Source organism: Pyricularia pennisetigena (assembly GCF_004337985.1).
Source record: "Pyricularia pennisetigena strain Br36 chromosome 4 map unlocalized Pyricularia_pennisetigena_Br36_Scf_6, whole genome shotgun sequence".
Taxonomy (NCBI): Eukaryota; Fungi; Ascomycota; class Sordariomycetes; order Magnaporthales; family Pyriculariaceae; genus Pyricularia; species Pyricularia pennisetigena.
The window spans coordinates 936,933-953,684 of NW_021940918.1; the positions used below are offsets into that span (position 1 = coordinate 936,933).

The following is a 16,752-nucleotide window of genomic DNA, read 5'->3' on the forward strand; positions in this document are numbered from 1 at the left end:
TGACAGAGGGGGGGCGGATGACACCAGGAGCCCGCAGAGGTTAGGAAGCACCATGGCCGTTCGGATGATCAATCAACAATGGAAATGAGTACAAGACTGGAAAGGGAAGTCAGCTTGACAGTCAGTTCTGAACCCAAGACACTCGAAGATGGACAATAACAAAAAGCCCTGGCAAGCTTTTCAGGCCTTAGACAACCATGGCCAACTGGCCTTGATATTGACATTTTCAAGGTCTCTATCCTGGCAATTCGCCCAACGCCACCCAGATGCCTTCAACACCGTCGTGAAACAAGAATAAAAAAAAGACACAGAAACATATAAGGGGGGTGAGAAGGGCTTCTACAATATCACACCTCACCGCACCGCACTGCATCATGATGGTATAGCCAAAACGAAAAAAAAAAAAAGAGGTGGCTCAAAATCCAATCGGTTGTGCTGTCCCTGCTCACATCTAGTAGATCCCTTGCGTCCTATATTGGAAGGTATCGTAGCTACGTGTGTGGAGGCTGTTGTTAGCAAAGCTGACATTTGAAAGTCCATTGGGTGTTAAAACTAACAGTCGTGTGTAATAGCTTCCGAGCGACTTGCCAATCAAGTCCTCAACAAACTGCTCGGCCTCGTCAGCGCTCAGTTGCAGTTGGAATCGCTGTCTCAGGTTGATAGACGTCTGCGTTATGCCAGCCCCGAAGCAAGGCATTTTAGACTCGCGTCCCATCATGCTCACAAGGTCGATGATATTGTCGGCTTCTCGGCGAAGTGCTATTTGTTTTCACCCAGGTAGTAATGTCAGTGAGATGGATCCTTTCTCCTCGGAATAAAAAGCATCCCATCGAGTCCTAAAGACGGCCTCAAGTATATCCAACATACCTTGGAAGGCCTGTTTGCACAGCTTCTTAAAGTCCTCAAATTCAGGCGATCCAATACCACCGAGGACCTCGAGATATTCATGCGTGAACTTGAACGGCGCCGCCTCGAACCCGACAGCGCCCGGAGAATTGGACAGCATGAAGCCAAAGTCGATGTGTATTATGTGCCCCTCGTTATCGACCAGCACGTTGCCGTTGTGGCGATCCTTGAGTTGCAGTATGTATGAGATCACGCTGTATGCCGCAAGCGACCGCTTGAAAGCGTCGACGCCTGCCTTGTGGGGCTCGCTGTCGACGGGCCCAAATACCTTGACAAAGTGGTCCTTGAGCGTTGCGATCCGCCGCCGAGGGTTCTGTCCGGACTCGATCGTCGACAGTGTCAAGCTGCGTTTGATCGAATGCAGAGATACTCCGTTGGTGATGGTTTCGATCAGGCCCGAAGACTCGCCAGTCACCAGGATCCGCATCAGCTTTACCCAGACGGGCACGCCCGCGTTGACCCAGATGCGGTGGCAGACATTGATGAGCTGGCACGCGAATGCTTCCTGCCGAAGGTCAGCGCCAGTCTTGACGATGACGCTGACAAGATCCCAATTCTTCATCCAGCCATACGGAGACGACCTCCGGATGCGCTCCTTCTTGACGTGCCAGGCCTCTCCGAACACGGCCGCGCTCGGATCGTCTCGATCCCCCTTGCGTTGAAGACCGCCCGTCTTGAAGTCGTTCTCCATGCGCGCAGCCCCAGCGTTGGTCGTGTCCACGGGCGGGTCGATGGGCGCCTCTACCTCGCCGTCTTCGCCCGCATCCGTATTTGCGTTCGTCGCTGCTGCTGCCGCAGCCTCCGCCGCCGCATTGGCAGCGTCTGCCTTTGCTATTATTAGATCAAATGTGGGACCATTGCCGTCATCCAGATCAAAGCTCTGCTCCTCCAAGCTCTGCATACTGGCAATGATCTTTGCTCGGATGGCAGCCACCTCTTGTTTTGGCCGCTTGCCACTGGTAGCCTCAAGCTGTGCAAGCATCTGCGAAGCAGCGCGCATGTGCGTGGCCAAAGCCGAAAAGTCTGGCTGCTCTACCACGGGTGTCCAAGAGCCAGGATTGACAGGGCGTGCACTATTCGGCGCCACCGGCTTCCTGCGCGGTCCTGGACTGCTGGACCGCGATGTCGAGGTGGCCGAGCTCCGGGCGGTAGGCTCCGATAGCGTCGAGATGGTCGTCGCGCTGCTGTTCAACCTCTGCATACTGCTGCTGCCTGGAACCGCTATCGACGGCGGCTTCTCGCCGCTACCCGATGAATCGTCAAAAGTCCCCAGGACTCCAGAGCCGCCAAGGTCGCCAGCCGTGGGCTCAAAGACGCTGTCAGGAACGGCCGGCTCCGGGTTGCCACTCCTAGCCAGAGGAATCCTTGGCGATTCCGTCAGGTCGAAAATCCTCTTGCGCGATCCTTGCCCTGCCAGCAGCGTCGATAGCAACCTTTGGTTGTCTGCCGAGTCCGGATCGAAGCTGAAGTCGTCTCGCAGGATCTCGACCATCAAGAGGTACGGCACCTTCTCTGCGCTGTTCAGCACTGTCGACTCGGCCGGGTTGACCCTCACAATGCGGTGGTGTTTGCTCTTTCCGGGCGAGCCATTGGGCATAGAGGGTGGGCAAATAACGGGTATATCGACCTCAGCCGGTAGGTCCTGTGTGATGAGTGCCAGCTCCGCCCGCAGGGCGCTGAGACGGGCCTGCTTAGGGACGATCACCAGTCGGTTCGAAATATCTTCGAGCGCCGTCAGAAAGGCAGTCTGGCACCTGAAGTAGTTCTGCCTCAGAAGCCTGGTCTTCTGTGCCGAATCCATCTCGTCCTGGCTGATTATGGCCTTGGCATGGTGCGAGTGCCTCCGGGTCATAGGCTCAGAAGGCCTGAGCCCAGCAGAGACGGGGGACGTGGGGCGCGTGGCCTGCATCCGCGGTGATCGCATTTCTGGTAGCGGCAGCGATGACGAGCTAAGACGGGCCTCAACGGCAAGCATATCCAGCTGTGATGGCCGCTTTGGTTCGTTGACAGGGGTGCGCGACCCAGAAGAGGCAGTTGCCTGTGGCGATCTGGGCGGTCTCAGAGGCTTAGCAGAGGTGGCGGTCCCCGAGTTCGTAGTTGCAGGCGCAGTTGCGGTCTTTGGATCAGGAGCACTAGTGATACGCCCTGGGTCCTTTGATCGTTTCGATCTCGATGTCGTCGCGTTGATCGTATGCGCGCGGCTGATTTTAAGCTGTTCGGTCGGGCTCTGCAGCGTCGTTACAGGATCCGAGACGGGGTCCGCCGGCACTGGCTTCCGGCCCTGGGCAACAGCCAGCGGCCCAGCCCAAGTCGCAAGGCCGGGCACGCCTATGGCGGCCATGATGAAACTGCCCAGAACCATGACGGGCAAGGTGTTCTCCTTGATCTTTTCATTTCTCGCCGAGTCCGCAAGCCCAAAGACTATGTGCTGAACCTTGTTATAAACTCTCCTACACGTTTGGAACGCTTCGGCCTGCGGATTCGACGAGAGGTCGTGTAGGTAGGTTTGGAACAGCCAAAATGTCTGATCAGAGCGTCATGGGGATGTTTTTTTTTTTTTCGGTCAGTCAGTCGTACTGTGTGCATGCAAGCGTCGCCAGTTGATGGGGGGACGGATAAATGGCGATATCCAGGGGGCAGCTTGGCAGCTTCTTCTTCTGAGGGGTAGCGGGCAAAACGAACCAACAACGCTGCCGTAACCGACTCCTCACATAGGTCGAGCAGAAACTCCTCCAGAGCCATGGACTCGTTGTCCACGCTTATTATCAAATGACATAACTGAGGCAGGAAGAATTCGATATCCTCGTAGGGGAACTGCCTAAGCTTGTTGCAGAGGACATAGTGTATCCCGACATGGTCTGCATACCGCCTGCAAACGCCAAAGATCATCAGCCATCATATTTTCTTCGGGCGGAGGCCAAGGGGATGCTTTTTATTGCGGTGCATTTGCTCACGAGAGGTAAGAGACCGAAAGAAAGGGATTCGAGTTGAAGACGTCGCTGTCGAAAAACCGCTGCAGCAGATCCCAAGACATCACTGGCGTATGCGAGTATTGAAACTCTCTTGGGGGGGAAACAAGAACTGCGGTGGTGGGTATACGGACGGCGGCCTCGGCGGAGAGGTAAAATGCCAGAAAGGGCTGTGGAGGAACGGCGGTCCACCAGAGTCGCTACCGACGAAACCAGCAATCGGGGGAAACGGTGTCGCTTTCGTTTTCTCGCAAGTTGGTGAGTTGGGTTCGAGAACCGAGGCCCTGAATTAGAAAACGGAAATCCAAAGCACGAGTTCAGGAGGCCTTCATCGGAGGCGGGCGGAATCGGCGGGATCGTATCGACAAAGCGGCGGGCAGACGTCCGTCATAGCTAGCTGCCGGGATTGACTCCGGTGCTCTGCTTGTGTTCGTAGGTGGGCTGTTTAGGTAGTCGAGCTAATTTTAGTGTAGAAGGACAAGTCTAAGTCTGAGTTTGGATAGTTGCCGTTGCCTTTGTCGAGTCGTGTCGATTTCAATTGCAGTGTTGTTATGCTCTGTAGTTTTTCTTCTCCTCGGTTTCTTGTCTCAGGGGCTGGCCAGATTGTCCTCCCAAATTTGAGCCTGCACGCATGCATTGACGAAGCATTTGATATGTGTTGAATTCGAATGAGGTCTCGGATCGGCTTCAGTGGCCGACGCCAAATGTGGGGCTCACGACCGATTCGCGTGCATCTGATTGATGCCGTCAAGCCGAAAGCAAGCTCCCCGCGTTTTCAGGCCAAAAAGTAGGGTTTCTCAGGGGGCAGGTCCAGTCTGTCAGCAAGTAGATCAATCAATTCTGTCTCCTGGATATAGTCATTGTCGTAAAACANNNNAAGATAAATAAGGCACTGACCAGTTTCATCAATAATCATACCAAGATTATTCTACTATAACTGCTCCTCCGCAAGGGTTCGTCTTTAACCCCTCATCGAAACCATCAAGTTCCATTCATCGATTCTTTGCATGCAAAGACCCCGTAAGGCTGGCTGTGTGTGGATGCAAAGTAAGGATTCCCCCCATGACGTACAGGTATGCATACTTTTTGATTTAGTCACTCAAAATATTCAGGGACTGATGTGCAGCATGCTCGATCAGTCGGCAAAGTCAAAAACTTCAGACAAATGTTAATTTCCTCGAAATTCCAAATATACCATACGCTGCCTTTTCGCTTTAATGAACGCCTGCCATGAATACCATAGATGCTTTATACAAAGGGCAAAGAAAAGACAAAAGAAAAGAAAAAAAGGTCTGAATGATCATGACTTCATAAATTACCGCTATTAATCATGTGTAGCTATGTAACCCTAGATCTCCGTAGTAGAGGAACTCGCTGTCGAGGAACGTGCTGTTGACATTTTTGTTTCCAACATTAGCATCAACCAACTTGGTCAAAGTTCGATCAGCAGCATCTCGACTTACCACATATTTAACCCTCTCACTACCATCGGGCAGCTGTATAACCTCGTGCTGAATTTGGAACCCAATCAGCGGCAGTAGGTTTGCCCACACCATCCAATATGCAACTCCTATTGCGAGCATGCTCGTCCCGAGTGTCGGCACGACCCAGAATGGTACGGCGTTTATCATCCTGTTGGGAGCAAATGGCGCAGCGACGCTGTAGAGCAGCGAAACGATCCAGAAAATTGTAAGCAAGGGATAGCTGCGAAATGTCGTCCGCTGCTCCCGCCAGCCCTCCGAGACCTTGAAGGTGAGGTAGAGAAGGCCTACTCCAATGAGTAGCTTGATCCAATTCCCAGTGTAGATGAACACGTTGGTGACAAAGGTGTAGGAATCCGACGTGGCGGACCCAAATATGAAAATGACGGTAAAGATCCAATGGAGGAAAATAGCACCTGAAGGGGCTTTGAAGGGCCAGTCGCTGGCAAAAACCCTGGAGAACGGCAAGATACCCTCCTTTGCGAGTTCCTGCTTGACTCGAGGCATGGCGAACGACTGAGCAAAGACGTTGCCTAGCGCCGACAGGGCGATGAAAACTGGCACGACTCGCTTGGCAAAGGTGCCTTCACCCCAAACCTGTTGCATCGGTGTCAGAAAGTAATCCACGTGGCGGGCCAAGTCAGAATCTTTCTACTAGGATCAACTTACGTTCTCAAAGAAAGCTGCTGCGACAATAACCTTTGAGTCCGCAATTTGTTGCTTGGACATGGCGGCGAAGAACGCAATGTTGGCCAGTACATACAGCAGAGTAACGGTCGCAATCGCCATAGGTGCCGCAATCTTGAGCGTCCTAGGAGCATCGCGGACCTCCGTGAGAACCTGTAGGACTTTTTATGAGTGGGACTGCACAAAACAACAGTGTCTAGAGAGGGCATGTTGGGGCGGATCGTACATAGTTGGCGTTTTCCCATCCGCTGTATGCATAGAGCACTTGCAACAGCGCTATAGCATAACTCCCGGCGGCCTTTGTATCAGGGGCACTCATGATTGTGCCTTGGCCCTGGAATGTGGAAAAATTGTCCGGCCTCATGGCCGGATTCGCAACGTGGCCGTTTAGGGCGGCAAAGCCAGCGCAGACGACCAAAAGCAACAAAACCAGCTTGAAGCAGCCAAGAATATTGCTAAGCCAGATGCCTGTTTTCGGCAGGAATGCGTGGATGAGGCAAACGAGAGTGATGGCCCCGAAGGCGATCGACCTAGTCCGCAAATCTGACGTCGCGCCATTCTCGATGCTGGCTGTCTCTCCAAGGGCAGCCTTGAAGATGTAACTGGCGAAGCTGATTGTGTTGCCTGTGGAGACCGCAAACAGCACGAACTGAACCGCAAATATGCATGTAGCCAGGTATCTTGGCTTTTGATAGACCCTCTCCAACTAAACATTCATCCCACATGGTATTTGTGAGTACAATTCTTGCTTTAGAAAGGAGCAAATGATTCAAGAACAGACTTACGTAAACCTTTTCTCCTCCTGAACGGGGAAGTGCGGTCCCGAACTCCAGATACACAAACAGACTTCAAGCACACATCAAGATCAGCAACTGAAGTCACACGAAACATGCAGCATGGAGCAAACAGCCTGGAACCCGAAATAACAAAACTACTCACCCACTACAGCCAGTAATTAAGTCAGCAAAGCCTCCACACAATCCGTTCAGAGCCTACGACAAGGATCACTTACGCAAAGGTCATAATGCCGCCCAGTACCCAAAAGAGCAGAGTTGCACCAACGTTATCCGTGTTGGCTATAATGGCGGACGGGGTCGAATAGATGCCGGTGCCTACCACTCTGTTGATGATGAGCAGGGTGGTAGAGAAGACGCCCAGTTTCCTGTCTTCTGGGATAACAAAGTCCCGGTAGCCGTCGTCGCTCTTTTCGGGCGTCGAGTCGATCACCGTCATGTTCTGGTAACCTGTAATCTCATCACTGGTGGGCTGATCGGCCGGGTCCGCAGAACCGACCGGGGCACGGTATATCGTCGGTTCCTGCATTTCGGCGGGGAGGCGGCGACGAGGATGTCGCTCGTGCCAGAAAGGCCCAAGATGGCAGCCAGGGCTGGACAGACCAGCCCAGGTAGTGTCAAGGCGTTTGAAATTGGCCCGTTAATCCCCCCCTGTCGGATAGCAAATAGAGAGAGAAAAAAAAAACCGTAATGTTTTAGAGGCTAAATAAAAAAATAAAAAAATTAAAAAAAAAAAAATTAAATTTCTGTTAAGTAAAATGAGGTGGTGAAGTGGAAATCGTTTGCGCGCCCGCGGGTGGGTTCATCCCAGGCAGCGTAGAACTTTCTTTCGAAGCTACAGCCGCCGGATACACGGACGGGTCGGGGACGGATGAGCGCGTTTGCGTGCAAGTAAAACTGGTCTTGATGTCTCTCGTAGGCAGGGTGTGAGGATCGGCACGGAGAATTGGCGATGACTTATTTTTCCTTGCTCGCTTGCCTCCCGTGGAGGGACTGGCTTGGGGTATGTAGACCGGCCCCCGTTCGCCAGCCAATATCTTTGGAACCTGCAAAATGGCAGACGGTTTCTTCGGTTGAAAAGCAACCTTGATGAAGTAACGAAAGGGAAAGGGGAAGGGGTGGGTTTTCGGGGTAAAGCTGACAGGTTTGGAGAGTGGAGGACGCTGGATGAAGAAGGGGGGAAAAAACGGGTCGGAAGGCTCTAGGATACTTTGCAAGGATAACTGTCGACGAAGAACAGAAACCCGAACCCACTTTCGTCGTTGCCAGAATGATTTGATGGCTGCAGGGACCTGAATGAAGGGATGAAGGGGGCAGCAAGTACTGTAGGATGAGACCGGAATCGATATATTTTTAATGCTAAATGGCAAACGTGAGTCTGCGTTGTTGTGTTAATGTGCGTGGTAGACCCTCGAGAAGATGGTAAATTCGAACAACCGACCACGATGCAGCCAGTATCTAGAAACCTTCAGCTGACTGAACTGGTTCTGGCTTAGTGATAGCATGGGTGAGGACATGGATGATACGGAGTACTGTACCTTTGTACAAGCCCGTTATTCAAACTCAGCACCAATTAATTACAAGGGACCGCTGGGCAGATTGACAAGCTAAAGATAGTCCTCACTTATCATGGTCAAAATAAACCGATAAGACCAGTCAATGGAAAATGAAGAAAGGAAATTGGCATTACGCATTTGTATTCTTCTGTTTCCAGTATCTTTTTCTCGAGACGGAACCGGCGTCTCCCATGTTCGCAGCAGATAAAAAGCCCATGGGGAGACCGCTGCCTGTCCAATTCCGATCGCCTGCCCAAGCAAGCCAAGCCACAGTATCCGTATTCATACAAAATCAATTACCCACATCACAACCCGTCAGTCTGTCACGTTGTATGTAACCCTCTCGTTCATTTTTAATACTTTGATTGGCAATGAGAGAAGTCCCCTCCCCTCTCGCTAACGCGAACCTCTCTTTTCACATTCGTCCATGAGAAATAATAACCAACGGGGAATCCGCGCCTACCTAACTTTATATGTTGACAAAACCCATCTTGCAACATTTTTTTGTCTCCTCAAGTGCCGGTTTGTGCCACCAGGTGCAACCTAGTTTCCATGAAGTTTTTATTTACAGACTTGTAGTGATAATTACGGCGCAATGGTTACACCGGCAGAAACCAGGCGGCTGCTGGGATGTACAAATTCTGCGCTGCTAATTCAAAAACAGGTTACCCCACCTGCACTAAGCTCAGCTCCTCCACTAAAAAAACCCCACCACACACACCCTTTTCGCCCATCGTCAATCATACCACCATCCCCCAGCATGCAGGATTGTCTACGATCTTGGCGACGTGTCTTGGCTTACTTTCATTTCTATTCAGTTTGTTGATGGCCGTTGTTTTGTATCCTATTTTTATATTATACCTATGTAGAAGTAAATACGGGATTGTGAATCGGCTTTTCTCAATCATATCACAATTACAGTTCACAGTACCCCTGCTTAATAACTCTTTTTTGTGAATGATTAATAGACAAAGCCCAAATAAACGACCCAATACCCGGGCTTCGGATTGCGAACCTAGGCTGTGGTTTTTACACATTCAACCCGCGTCAAATCTCACTCCCCACCCTCCTCACCCCAATAACATTTGGCTCTTATCAGTTACCGAACCAACTGTCTTGGCTTGCATTTCTCGGCGACGTCTTGGGAGCTGCAGGGGCTGACAAGAACGTCACGAAAGCGCCTGTTATACTGTAGACTATTGTGCGAAACACCAATATTTGCTGTAGGAAAAAAAAAAAAAAAATCGTAGAGCCTACAGTAGATTTACGACACGTGCAGCTTCGCCATTCCCAATCACAAGCCCAGATTCGTAAATCGCCCCCGTTCTTTGCGTGCCGCAATCCGATGGAGGACCGGAACGGGAAAACCGGCACCGAATCGACAAGAACAAAACATCTATCTCCCTTGGACACACGGGCTTTTGGGGTTAAGTTTGCTGTTTTGTACTGTCCTACCGAGACAGCAAAGTGGAATAGTGGATTCTTATGCCTCAGCCCTGCCTCCGCCCGGCGGCAGTGCCCTTCTGGTTTTCCCCCAATCCCGTATAACAGCCGCCTGTTTCACTACCGAGCGGATAGCGGATACTGCACAAAAACCTCGAGCGGCTGAGACGATGTGCCTTGACCGGGCGATTGTTTAGGTTTAGGCATGTTTCCACCGCTGCACAAGAACATCAAGTCACAAACACGTCAGTATCTTTATTTTGTTTTTATCACCAGCACTAGTACGAGCTCCTGTAGTGACCCCAAATTAAGACCTTTTTTTTTTCTCGAAATAGCAAGCAAAAAATATGACTGTGCCCCCAAATATCAACTCCGAGAAAAGTATGACCCCCCGCTGTGCTCCTGAAATACTCCAGACCGTGGAACCCATCTGAAAAGCCTACACGGATAAGGAAGTTGAAAAAAATAGGAAAAAGAAATAAGCCAATATAATAGAGTATAGAAAACCCCCGTGCACGCCAGAGCCACAACCAACCATTCATGTTAAGATAGATAGCGCCTCCTTAGGCGAAAAAGTCTCCTTACGCATGTCCTCTTGGATCTTGCGTAACCTCTCCCGCTGAGCCCGCCGCTCTCGGATTACCTCGGCCCAAGCAGAGCAGAAGCTAACTTGGCTCGGCTCACTCTCAAATTCGATTTCGAATGTCTTATATAGCTCGAAGCCCTGCTCAACATCTGAGTTGCACGGCTCTCCATTTATATCAAGGCTGGCTACGTCGCCCCCGGTTTTCTGTTCAAGTCGAGCTATGTGCCATGTTAGTCGGATGCGGGCAGATGAGAAATCAGAATAAAACACCAAAAAAGAGAGAAAAAAAGAGAGAAACAAAAGGGAGAGGGAGTAAAACCACACACCTCTTATACCTGGTCTCGAGTTCCGCTTATGTATTCCTCCGTACTTTCTCGGCTTCAGTCTGGCAGATGTGTGTCCCCTCGGTTCCATCTCCACGTCGTCCGTGATGAAGGCAGTAATGTACGCTTCCGCCCGACCAAGAAACACCATTAACCGTGACGAGCTGGGCGTCGTCCTGTCTCTGAGAGGTCCGGATAGCGCTGTGCCGGCCGTGACGAAGGACGCGACGTCACTTTGCGCCGCCCGCCGCGACCGCGGCTCGTGCCAAATCTGCAACCGCACCGAGCTGTACATCTCAACCGATCGGCTGTTCGCGCGCGCCAGCCGGATCCACTTGACTGATGATATGTCCAAGATCACCGACTCGCCCGTCAGTTGTGACTGGAACTTGAACAGGTCGTCGGGCACGTCGAACCTGTAGATAGCGCTGGCCGCGTTGCTGTATGCCGCAGCCTGTGACGCTACGGAACCCTGCCGTTTGCTCCTCTCGTCACCGTCACGAATCATGACAATGTTGCCGGAACGCTGGTCGTATGCGTAAAACGGGACCATCTTTGCCTTGATGCCCTTCATCCAGTGTATCTCGGTGTTGTTGCCCACTTTGCAATGGAACCTGAGGTCATGGTTCAGGTTATTCCGGAATACTTTCAAATGGCCGGTTTCGAATGGTCCGGTCAGGGTGTGTGCGCTTTTGACGGCGCCGTCATACAACACGTCCTCTCCCGGTAATACATTATCCCGCGTAGCGCTTAAGCTGTCTGGCGGGGTCCGTACCGACTGCGCAGTGCTGGAACGAGCAAGCACTGGAGGTGGAGGGTCGTCAGGTCCTACCACTATAGGTGTTTGTGTATCGTAAAAGTAACCACCCACTTCCTCGGGATCACTGGAAGCCGGCGCGATCGACCCTGCACCAACGCTGGTCACTGTCGAACGTGGTGAGGCAGGTATCGTCTGAGGTGCTTGCGACGTCCCTAGTGCGACCGGGTTCGAATGCTCCATTAGGGAAGGCAACGACGAGCTCCGTGCCGAAGCGGATGCCTTCTCTTGGGGTGACTGGAACCCCGGGATTTGTGAAGGCGCATAGGCGGGTGGTGAGAACGGGTCCGGTTGCGTGAACGATCTGCTTAGATAGTCTTCCTGTGACCGCGACGAGCTGCTCTCTCCATGATATGACGTGCTGCGAATCCTTGAGTAGTCTGTATACTCCGAGTCCGGTGGTGATAATGGCCGCGAGTCCAAGCCGCTGACATATTCTCCTCCAATGGCCAACCTCTCCGCCGACTGGGAGTCGGTCAGGACCTCGGCAGCTTGTGCACCCCCGTCAGAATGTGTAAACAAAGCCGTCGCCCCAAACCCATCCTCGCCCAAGCTCAGCGCCCCCATCCCATTTATAGCATGGTCGGGGCCTGCGCTGTCCGAGCTAAACACCTCGCCCTCTGACAGAGATCCAGTGTACGGTGATACTGCACTTCTATGTATTGGCGACGCTGCGGTTGCGGATGTCGTTGATGTTGGGGATGATTGATGCGGCGGGCGGAGTGGGGAATCGGCGGGAAGGGACTGTGCGACCGTTGGTGGCGTGGATCTGTGCGTGGGTCGCGCCTGCAATTCCGATGGCCGACTCGACCCCCAGCTCGCCGAGAGCTGCTGCGGCGGCGGCGGCTTAGGGGTGTGCTCTGCGTCGATGCGCTCGAGGCGGAAGCGGCTACCCGTCGACGTGATGAAGATGCTGCTATCGGCTAGCTGTGCGGTCGACTCCACCGTGGCCCTGTCGAACGAAGGGCCGAACAGGGACGAGAAGGGTTGGGTAGCATCCTCGTGGATGTCGGGTAGCAGTTGTGAGGAGGTCGGTCGGTCGTTGTCGGGCGGAGGAGGAGCGGGCATGTTGTAGGAGGACTTTTGGTCCCGGGGATCACGCCCGCCCCGTGCTAAAATCTCATTGTCGTGGTTGCTGGCGGCGGCTTCCCGGTCCTTGCGGCCGCGTTGAAACAGCGACGAATGGGAAAAGGACAGCATGCATGGGCTTCAGCGGAGGTTCTCTGTGCTATTCTCGAAAAAGCGACCAAGGCAGCAGTGATGGTGATTGCCTGGTACATGCAGATGCGAAATCATCAGAGACAAAATGAGTCAAGACGCAAACCCTCGCGAGGAGTTGGTAGGCAAGAGGCGCAATTAGGTAAATAGGAGCTGGTACAAATTGGTAGAAGATAGCAGGGCAGAATGCAAGTATGCACGATAGCCGAAGAGCAGCCAAAACCTCGTAGATAACATAGAATAACGGTGAGCAATATGATAGGCAGATAGGCACTCGGCAAGACTGGCAACCAACGAAGGCAAAGGAACCAACTAACCATAGCCCGCCCCAAGGATGGAATGGTGGGGTGCACGCGCTAAACTTCCCCGTGGGAACCCGTTAATCCGGCCTAACCGACCCGACCCCAGCAAGCCTGACATGGGGGTATAGCAGCGTTAGTTGCCTGCCAGTAGCGGTACCCAAAGGCGCGGGCAAGGAAGGGACCTTGGCTTAGTTGGAGTACTTTTTGGTTTTCGCCTCATACTTCCCGCCCTATCGTCCACGAAGCCACAACAAGATGCCCAGTGCAGTACGTAGTAAGCAGGCAAGCAATGGAAACCAGATATATTTACCGATGATGAAAAACAATGCAAAAACAAAAAAAAAACAGGCTGTCGCGTGATCCATGTAACAAAGCGTAATTAGCACCCAAAAGGACAGCCACAACAGCCCGTCAACCCGTCTCATTTTGTGTACCACCTACGTAAGGCAGAGGTCCCTAGTTCACATTTTACGGGACCGTTTGCGGGGAACAACGGTCAGTCCCCTGATTCTTTCACCACCAAGTACCGTACTCTACAAAGTTAGGTCGCGTGCCAAGTTGCTTTCTTTGCATGCAGGCAATAAAAGTGCCACCTCAGCCAATACATACAAATTATTCCGAGGCACATCTATGGATACATGCCAGCCACCAACCAAAGCTGCCCAAAGTGCGCTTGGTTAGGTACCACAGTAGTTACGTGGTTCATAAGTTGCCAACATCAACCATAAACTCGGGGTATGCATGTATGTACTTCGCCCATGACGGTGTCTCCAGATCGAATCTGTGGAGCCCTTCAATGCCACCGTATATAGCATGTCGTGCTTAATATTCATGCTCAAGCATAGCGGTCTACCACCTGTCGCATTTCAAATTACATTGGCGAGTAATAATTTGCAGAGCAAAAAAAAAAAAAGTCCAAAAGCCCCACGCCCCCTAGCGTGGAAACAAAGTTTTTGGATGCGCTACGGAAATACCACTCAACTCAGTCTCATTTACGCGGCGTTCTGCCATGAGGCCTGTTGAGGAATTTCTTTAGATCGGACAAGATCGGTCGTGAGTTATGGTTAAAATGCATGCGCGTTGAGGCCACGCATTCTACAGCTCGTCCGATGGTGACCGTCGCAGCGTGGGGGAATAAAAAAAAAAAAAAAAAAAAAAAAAAAAAAACAAAACCATCGACAGTTTTTATGGTCTGATAAACACAACGACCCGGAAAAAAAAAAAAAAAAAAAAAAAAGGAAAACGATTGAAAATTTCACCACTTATCACAAATCTGCGGGTTCGAGGGAACATACCTAGGTGGTCTTGAGAACTATGTTTCGCAGTACTGTATTACGTACGTATTACATGTCAGATTTGAATCTCATTTCATTCATCACTGCCCATAGTATACCGCCAGTGCGGGCAAAGCCCCGCATTTTGGGGGCCATGTGGTGATTTAGTTGCTGAATACACTCTCGTTCCACTTTAGGGCTGGTCAACATATGTCTCCGACCTCCATGAAGGCCATAGAGCGTCACAGTGAATGGGCAGGAAACCAATAATCAAACTTTCATGATCAATGCTATGCTATCATCGTGCTCGTGACATCAAAAGAAAATACCACCAAACAAGCCTTGGACATTACTAACCACCAAATTCTAGGTGACCTTCTTCTTCCGTCCGCCACGCCCCTTCTTCTTTGGTTCCGGCACCTCATCGTCACTAGAGCTTTCGGCCTTTGCCCTGCCCCCAGCCCTTCCTGCCTTCTCCTCAGTCTCCGAGATCCTCCCGACTATCTCGCGCAGGAAATCCCATTGGTCGTCTGACTCGATGACCTGCTTGAGGTGCTGAGCCGTTACTCGCTTGGCGCCTTTGTCTTTGGCCACATCGTGACTTTTGGATACGAGGGCGACCATGAACATTTCCAATGCCTTGCCCACAGCAATTGGTGTCTGCTGGGCAACCTTGCCGACCTCTTCATCAGCCTGCATGATACGCTTGATGCGCGCCGTTGGAAACCTGGTCTTGACGGGCGAGGCGATAACGGACGGCTGTGCCGCCGCCGCTGATCTTCTTGGCGGCATGGCTTCTGGAGGAGGATATGCCTGCTGGGCTTCTGATTTTATGCGGATATTTGGGGGCGAATGAACACCGTAGTGCTCCTCAGATTTGACTTCAGATTTTATCTGAGTCGCGTCTGAATTAGGCTGAGAATAAGACCGCCTGTTGGGCTGGTGCGTGAAAAGCTCGCGCTGAGGGGCTTCCTGCACAGACGAGAAACAAAAAGCGTCGTCGGGTTCAGATTTGTACTGCTGAGCCGAGTATGGTGGAATGTACTGCAGTCCAATGGGTGATGGGCCGGGTTGGGACGTGTTGATGTGATGGTTTGATTGCGGCACGATTTGGAGCGATTGAGTATTTTTATGTGCTTGGAAGGGTGAATGGATGTAGTGCAAGTGATTTTGCGCGTTCACAGCCTGGCTGAGATTGGACTGGGGAGAGATTGGAGTGTGTGGCGAGTAGGGATGTTCGTGATAAGGTGTGTGATGGTGATGGTGATGTTGCTGGTTGGAATGCAATGAAAAATGCCCTTCGCCGACGCGATTCACCTGGTAGTTGGTGGTTACGTTTGAAGTGGGGCCGCTTGGGAGCGTGACACCGTATGGTGGGCTCAAAGGCCGGGACCTTGGGTTTGAGCTCGAGACCTGCACCGGAAACCCAAACCCTGACGACGAAGAATGATGGTGGTGGTGGCCCGCGTTGTGAGAATCTGCCGACCCGCTGTAAAACGAGCTTAGATCTGGGCTTGCAGGCGCATAAGACATAGCGAGAGGTCGGTTTGCTCTTGAATTGGTCTGGTATGGGGCTGTTCTTAAAGAGCAGCGTTCGTACTGGTAGGATAGTTCCAGTAAAAGGCTACTCGGGATTTGCCAAGAATAAGATCCCTGGACCTTGGCAATCTTTTGACTTGACGCGAGACTAGAATAATCTAATTCTTCGTCTCTTGTTATCGCGTTACTTTGTAACGGTTGGAAAGGTTGGTTGTTTGATTTGGAAAAGAATGCCGAGTGGATGCTGTCAGAGCGTATTTGGTGCGTTCGAAATAGACGTATTGTCTATGGGTGAGTGGGTTGCGATGAGAATCGATGTGATGTGTCTGTTTGGAGTCTAGGCTACCTAGGCTGGGTAGGTAGATATGGAGGTATTGGATGGATGGGTATACTGGAAGGACATTACGATGTCAATATAGAAACAAAAAAAAAAAAAAAAAATGACCAGGGCATCTGCAGCTGCACCGTTATGGATGCGCTAGACACCAGCGGGCAAGTGCAGAGGAGCAGGTGACGTTGTGATGTGATTGCTGAGACAGGGGCCTGCATCTTGCACAGGCAGATTGGCAGAAGTAGCAGCACACGACGACAAGACAAGGACTGATTTTTGCAACTTTGAGGAATCGGGAAGTTAAAGGGGGTTTGGGTTGACTGACATCCAATAAACAAAAAAGAGAGATGACAAAATGCGGTGGTGATATGAGTTATGCTCAGTCACCGTCTTTGTCTCTCGTTTGGGGACGATCTTGAAAGAGAAAAAAGTGTCACTGCGAAATAGCACGCCACAACCAAGCTGCAATTAACCGGCTTCTTGCAGCATCCGCAATGCTCTTCGTAAGTGATATACTAAAGTAGCA

The 16,752-nt window shown here is 51.6% G+C and overlaps 4 protein-coding genes across 4 annotated transcripts; all 4 read right to left on the reverse strand.

Moving 5' to 3' along the window:
- Nucleotides 1-451: 451 nt before the first annotated feature.
- Nucleotides 452-7,366, reverse strand: PpBr36_05877 (uncharacterized protein; the record flags this gene model as incomplete). Its single annotated transcript, XM_029893025.1, has 10 exons — nucleotides 452-491; nucleotides 558-759; nucleotides 868-3,430; nucleotides 3,589-3,775; nucleotides 3,861-3,919; nucleotides 5,339-5,953; nucleotides 6,026-6,196; nucleotides 6,270-6,749; nucleotides 6,829-6,889; nucleotides 7,056-7,366. The coding sequence occupies 10 exons, from the start codon at nucleotides 7,364-7,366 to the stop codon at nucleotides 452-454; spliced, it is 4,689 nt and encodes a 1,562-aa protein (XP_029746400.1).
- A 3,008-nt stretch (nucleotides 7,367-10,374) lies between these two features.
- On the reverse strand, nucleotides 10,375-12,762 carry PpBr36_05878 (uncharacterized protein; the record flags this gene model as incomplete). The annotated part of the gene is made up of 2 exons (XM_029893026.1): nucleotides 10,375-10,640; nucleotides 10,749-12,762. The coding sequence occupies 2 exons, from the start codon at nucleotides 12,760-12,762 to the stop codon at nucleotides 10,375-10,377; spliced, it is 2,280 nt and encodes a 759-aa protein (XP_029746391.1).
- Nucleotides 12,763-14,722: 1,960 nt separating this feature from the next.
- On the reverse strand, nucleotides 14,723-15,889 carry PpBr36_05879 (uncharacterized protein; the record flags this gene model as incomplete). Its single annotated transcript, XM_029893027.1, has 1 exon — nucleotides 14,723-15,889. The coding sequence occupies one exon, from the start codon at nucleotides 15,887-15,889 to the stop codon at nucleotides 14,723-14,725; it is 1,167 nt and encodes a 388-aa protein (XP_029746392.1).
- A 408-nt stretch (nucleotides 15,890-16,297) lies between these two features.
- PpBr36_05880 (uncharacterized protein) lies at nucleotides 16,298-16,594 on the reverse strand (the record flags this gene model as incomplete). Its single annotated transcript, XM_029893028.1, has 1 exon — nucleotides 16,298-16,594. A coding segment is annotated over one exon (297 nt), but the record flags the coding sequence as incomplete, so codon positions are not given.
- Between the last annotated feature and the right edge of the window lie 158 nt (nucleotides 16,595-16,752).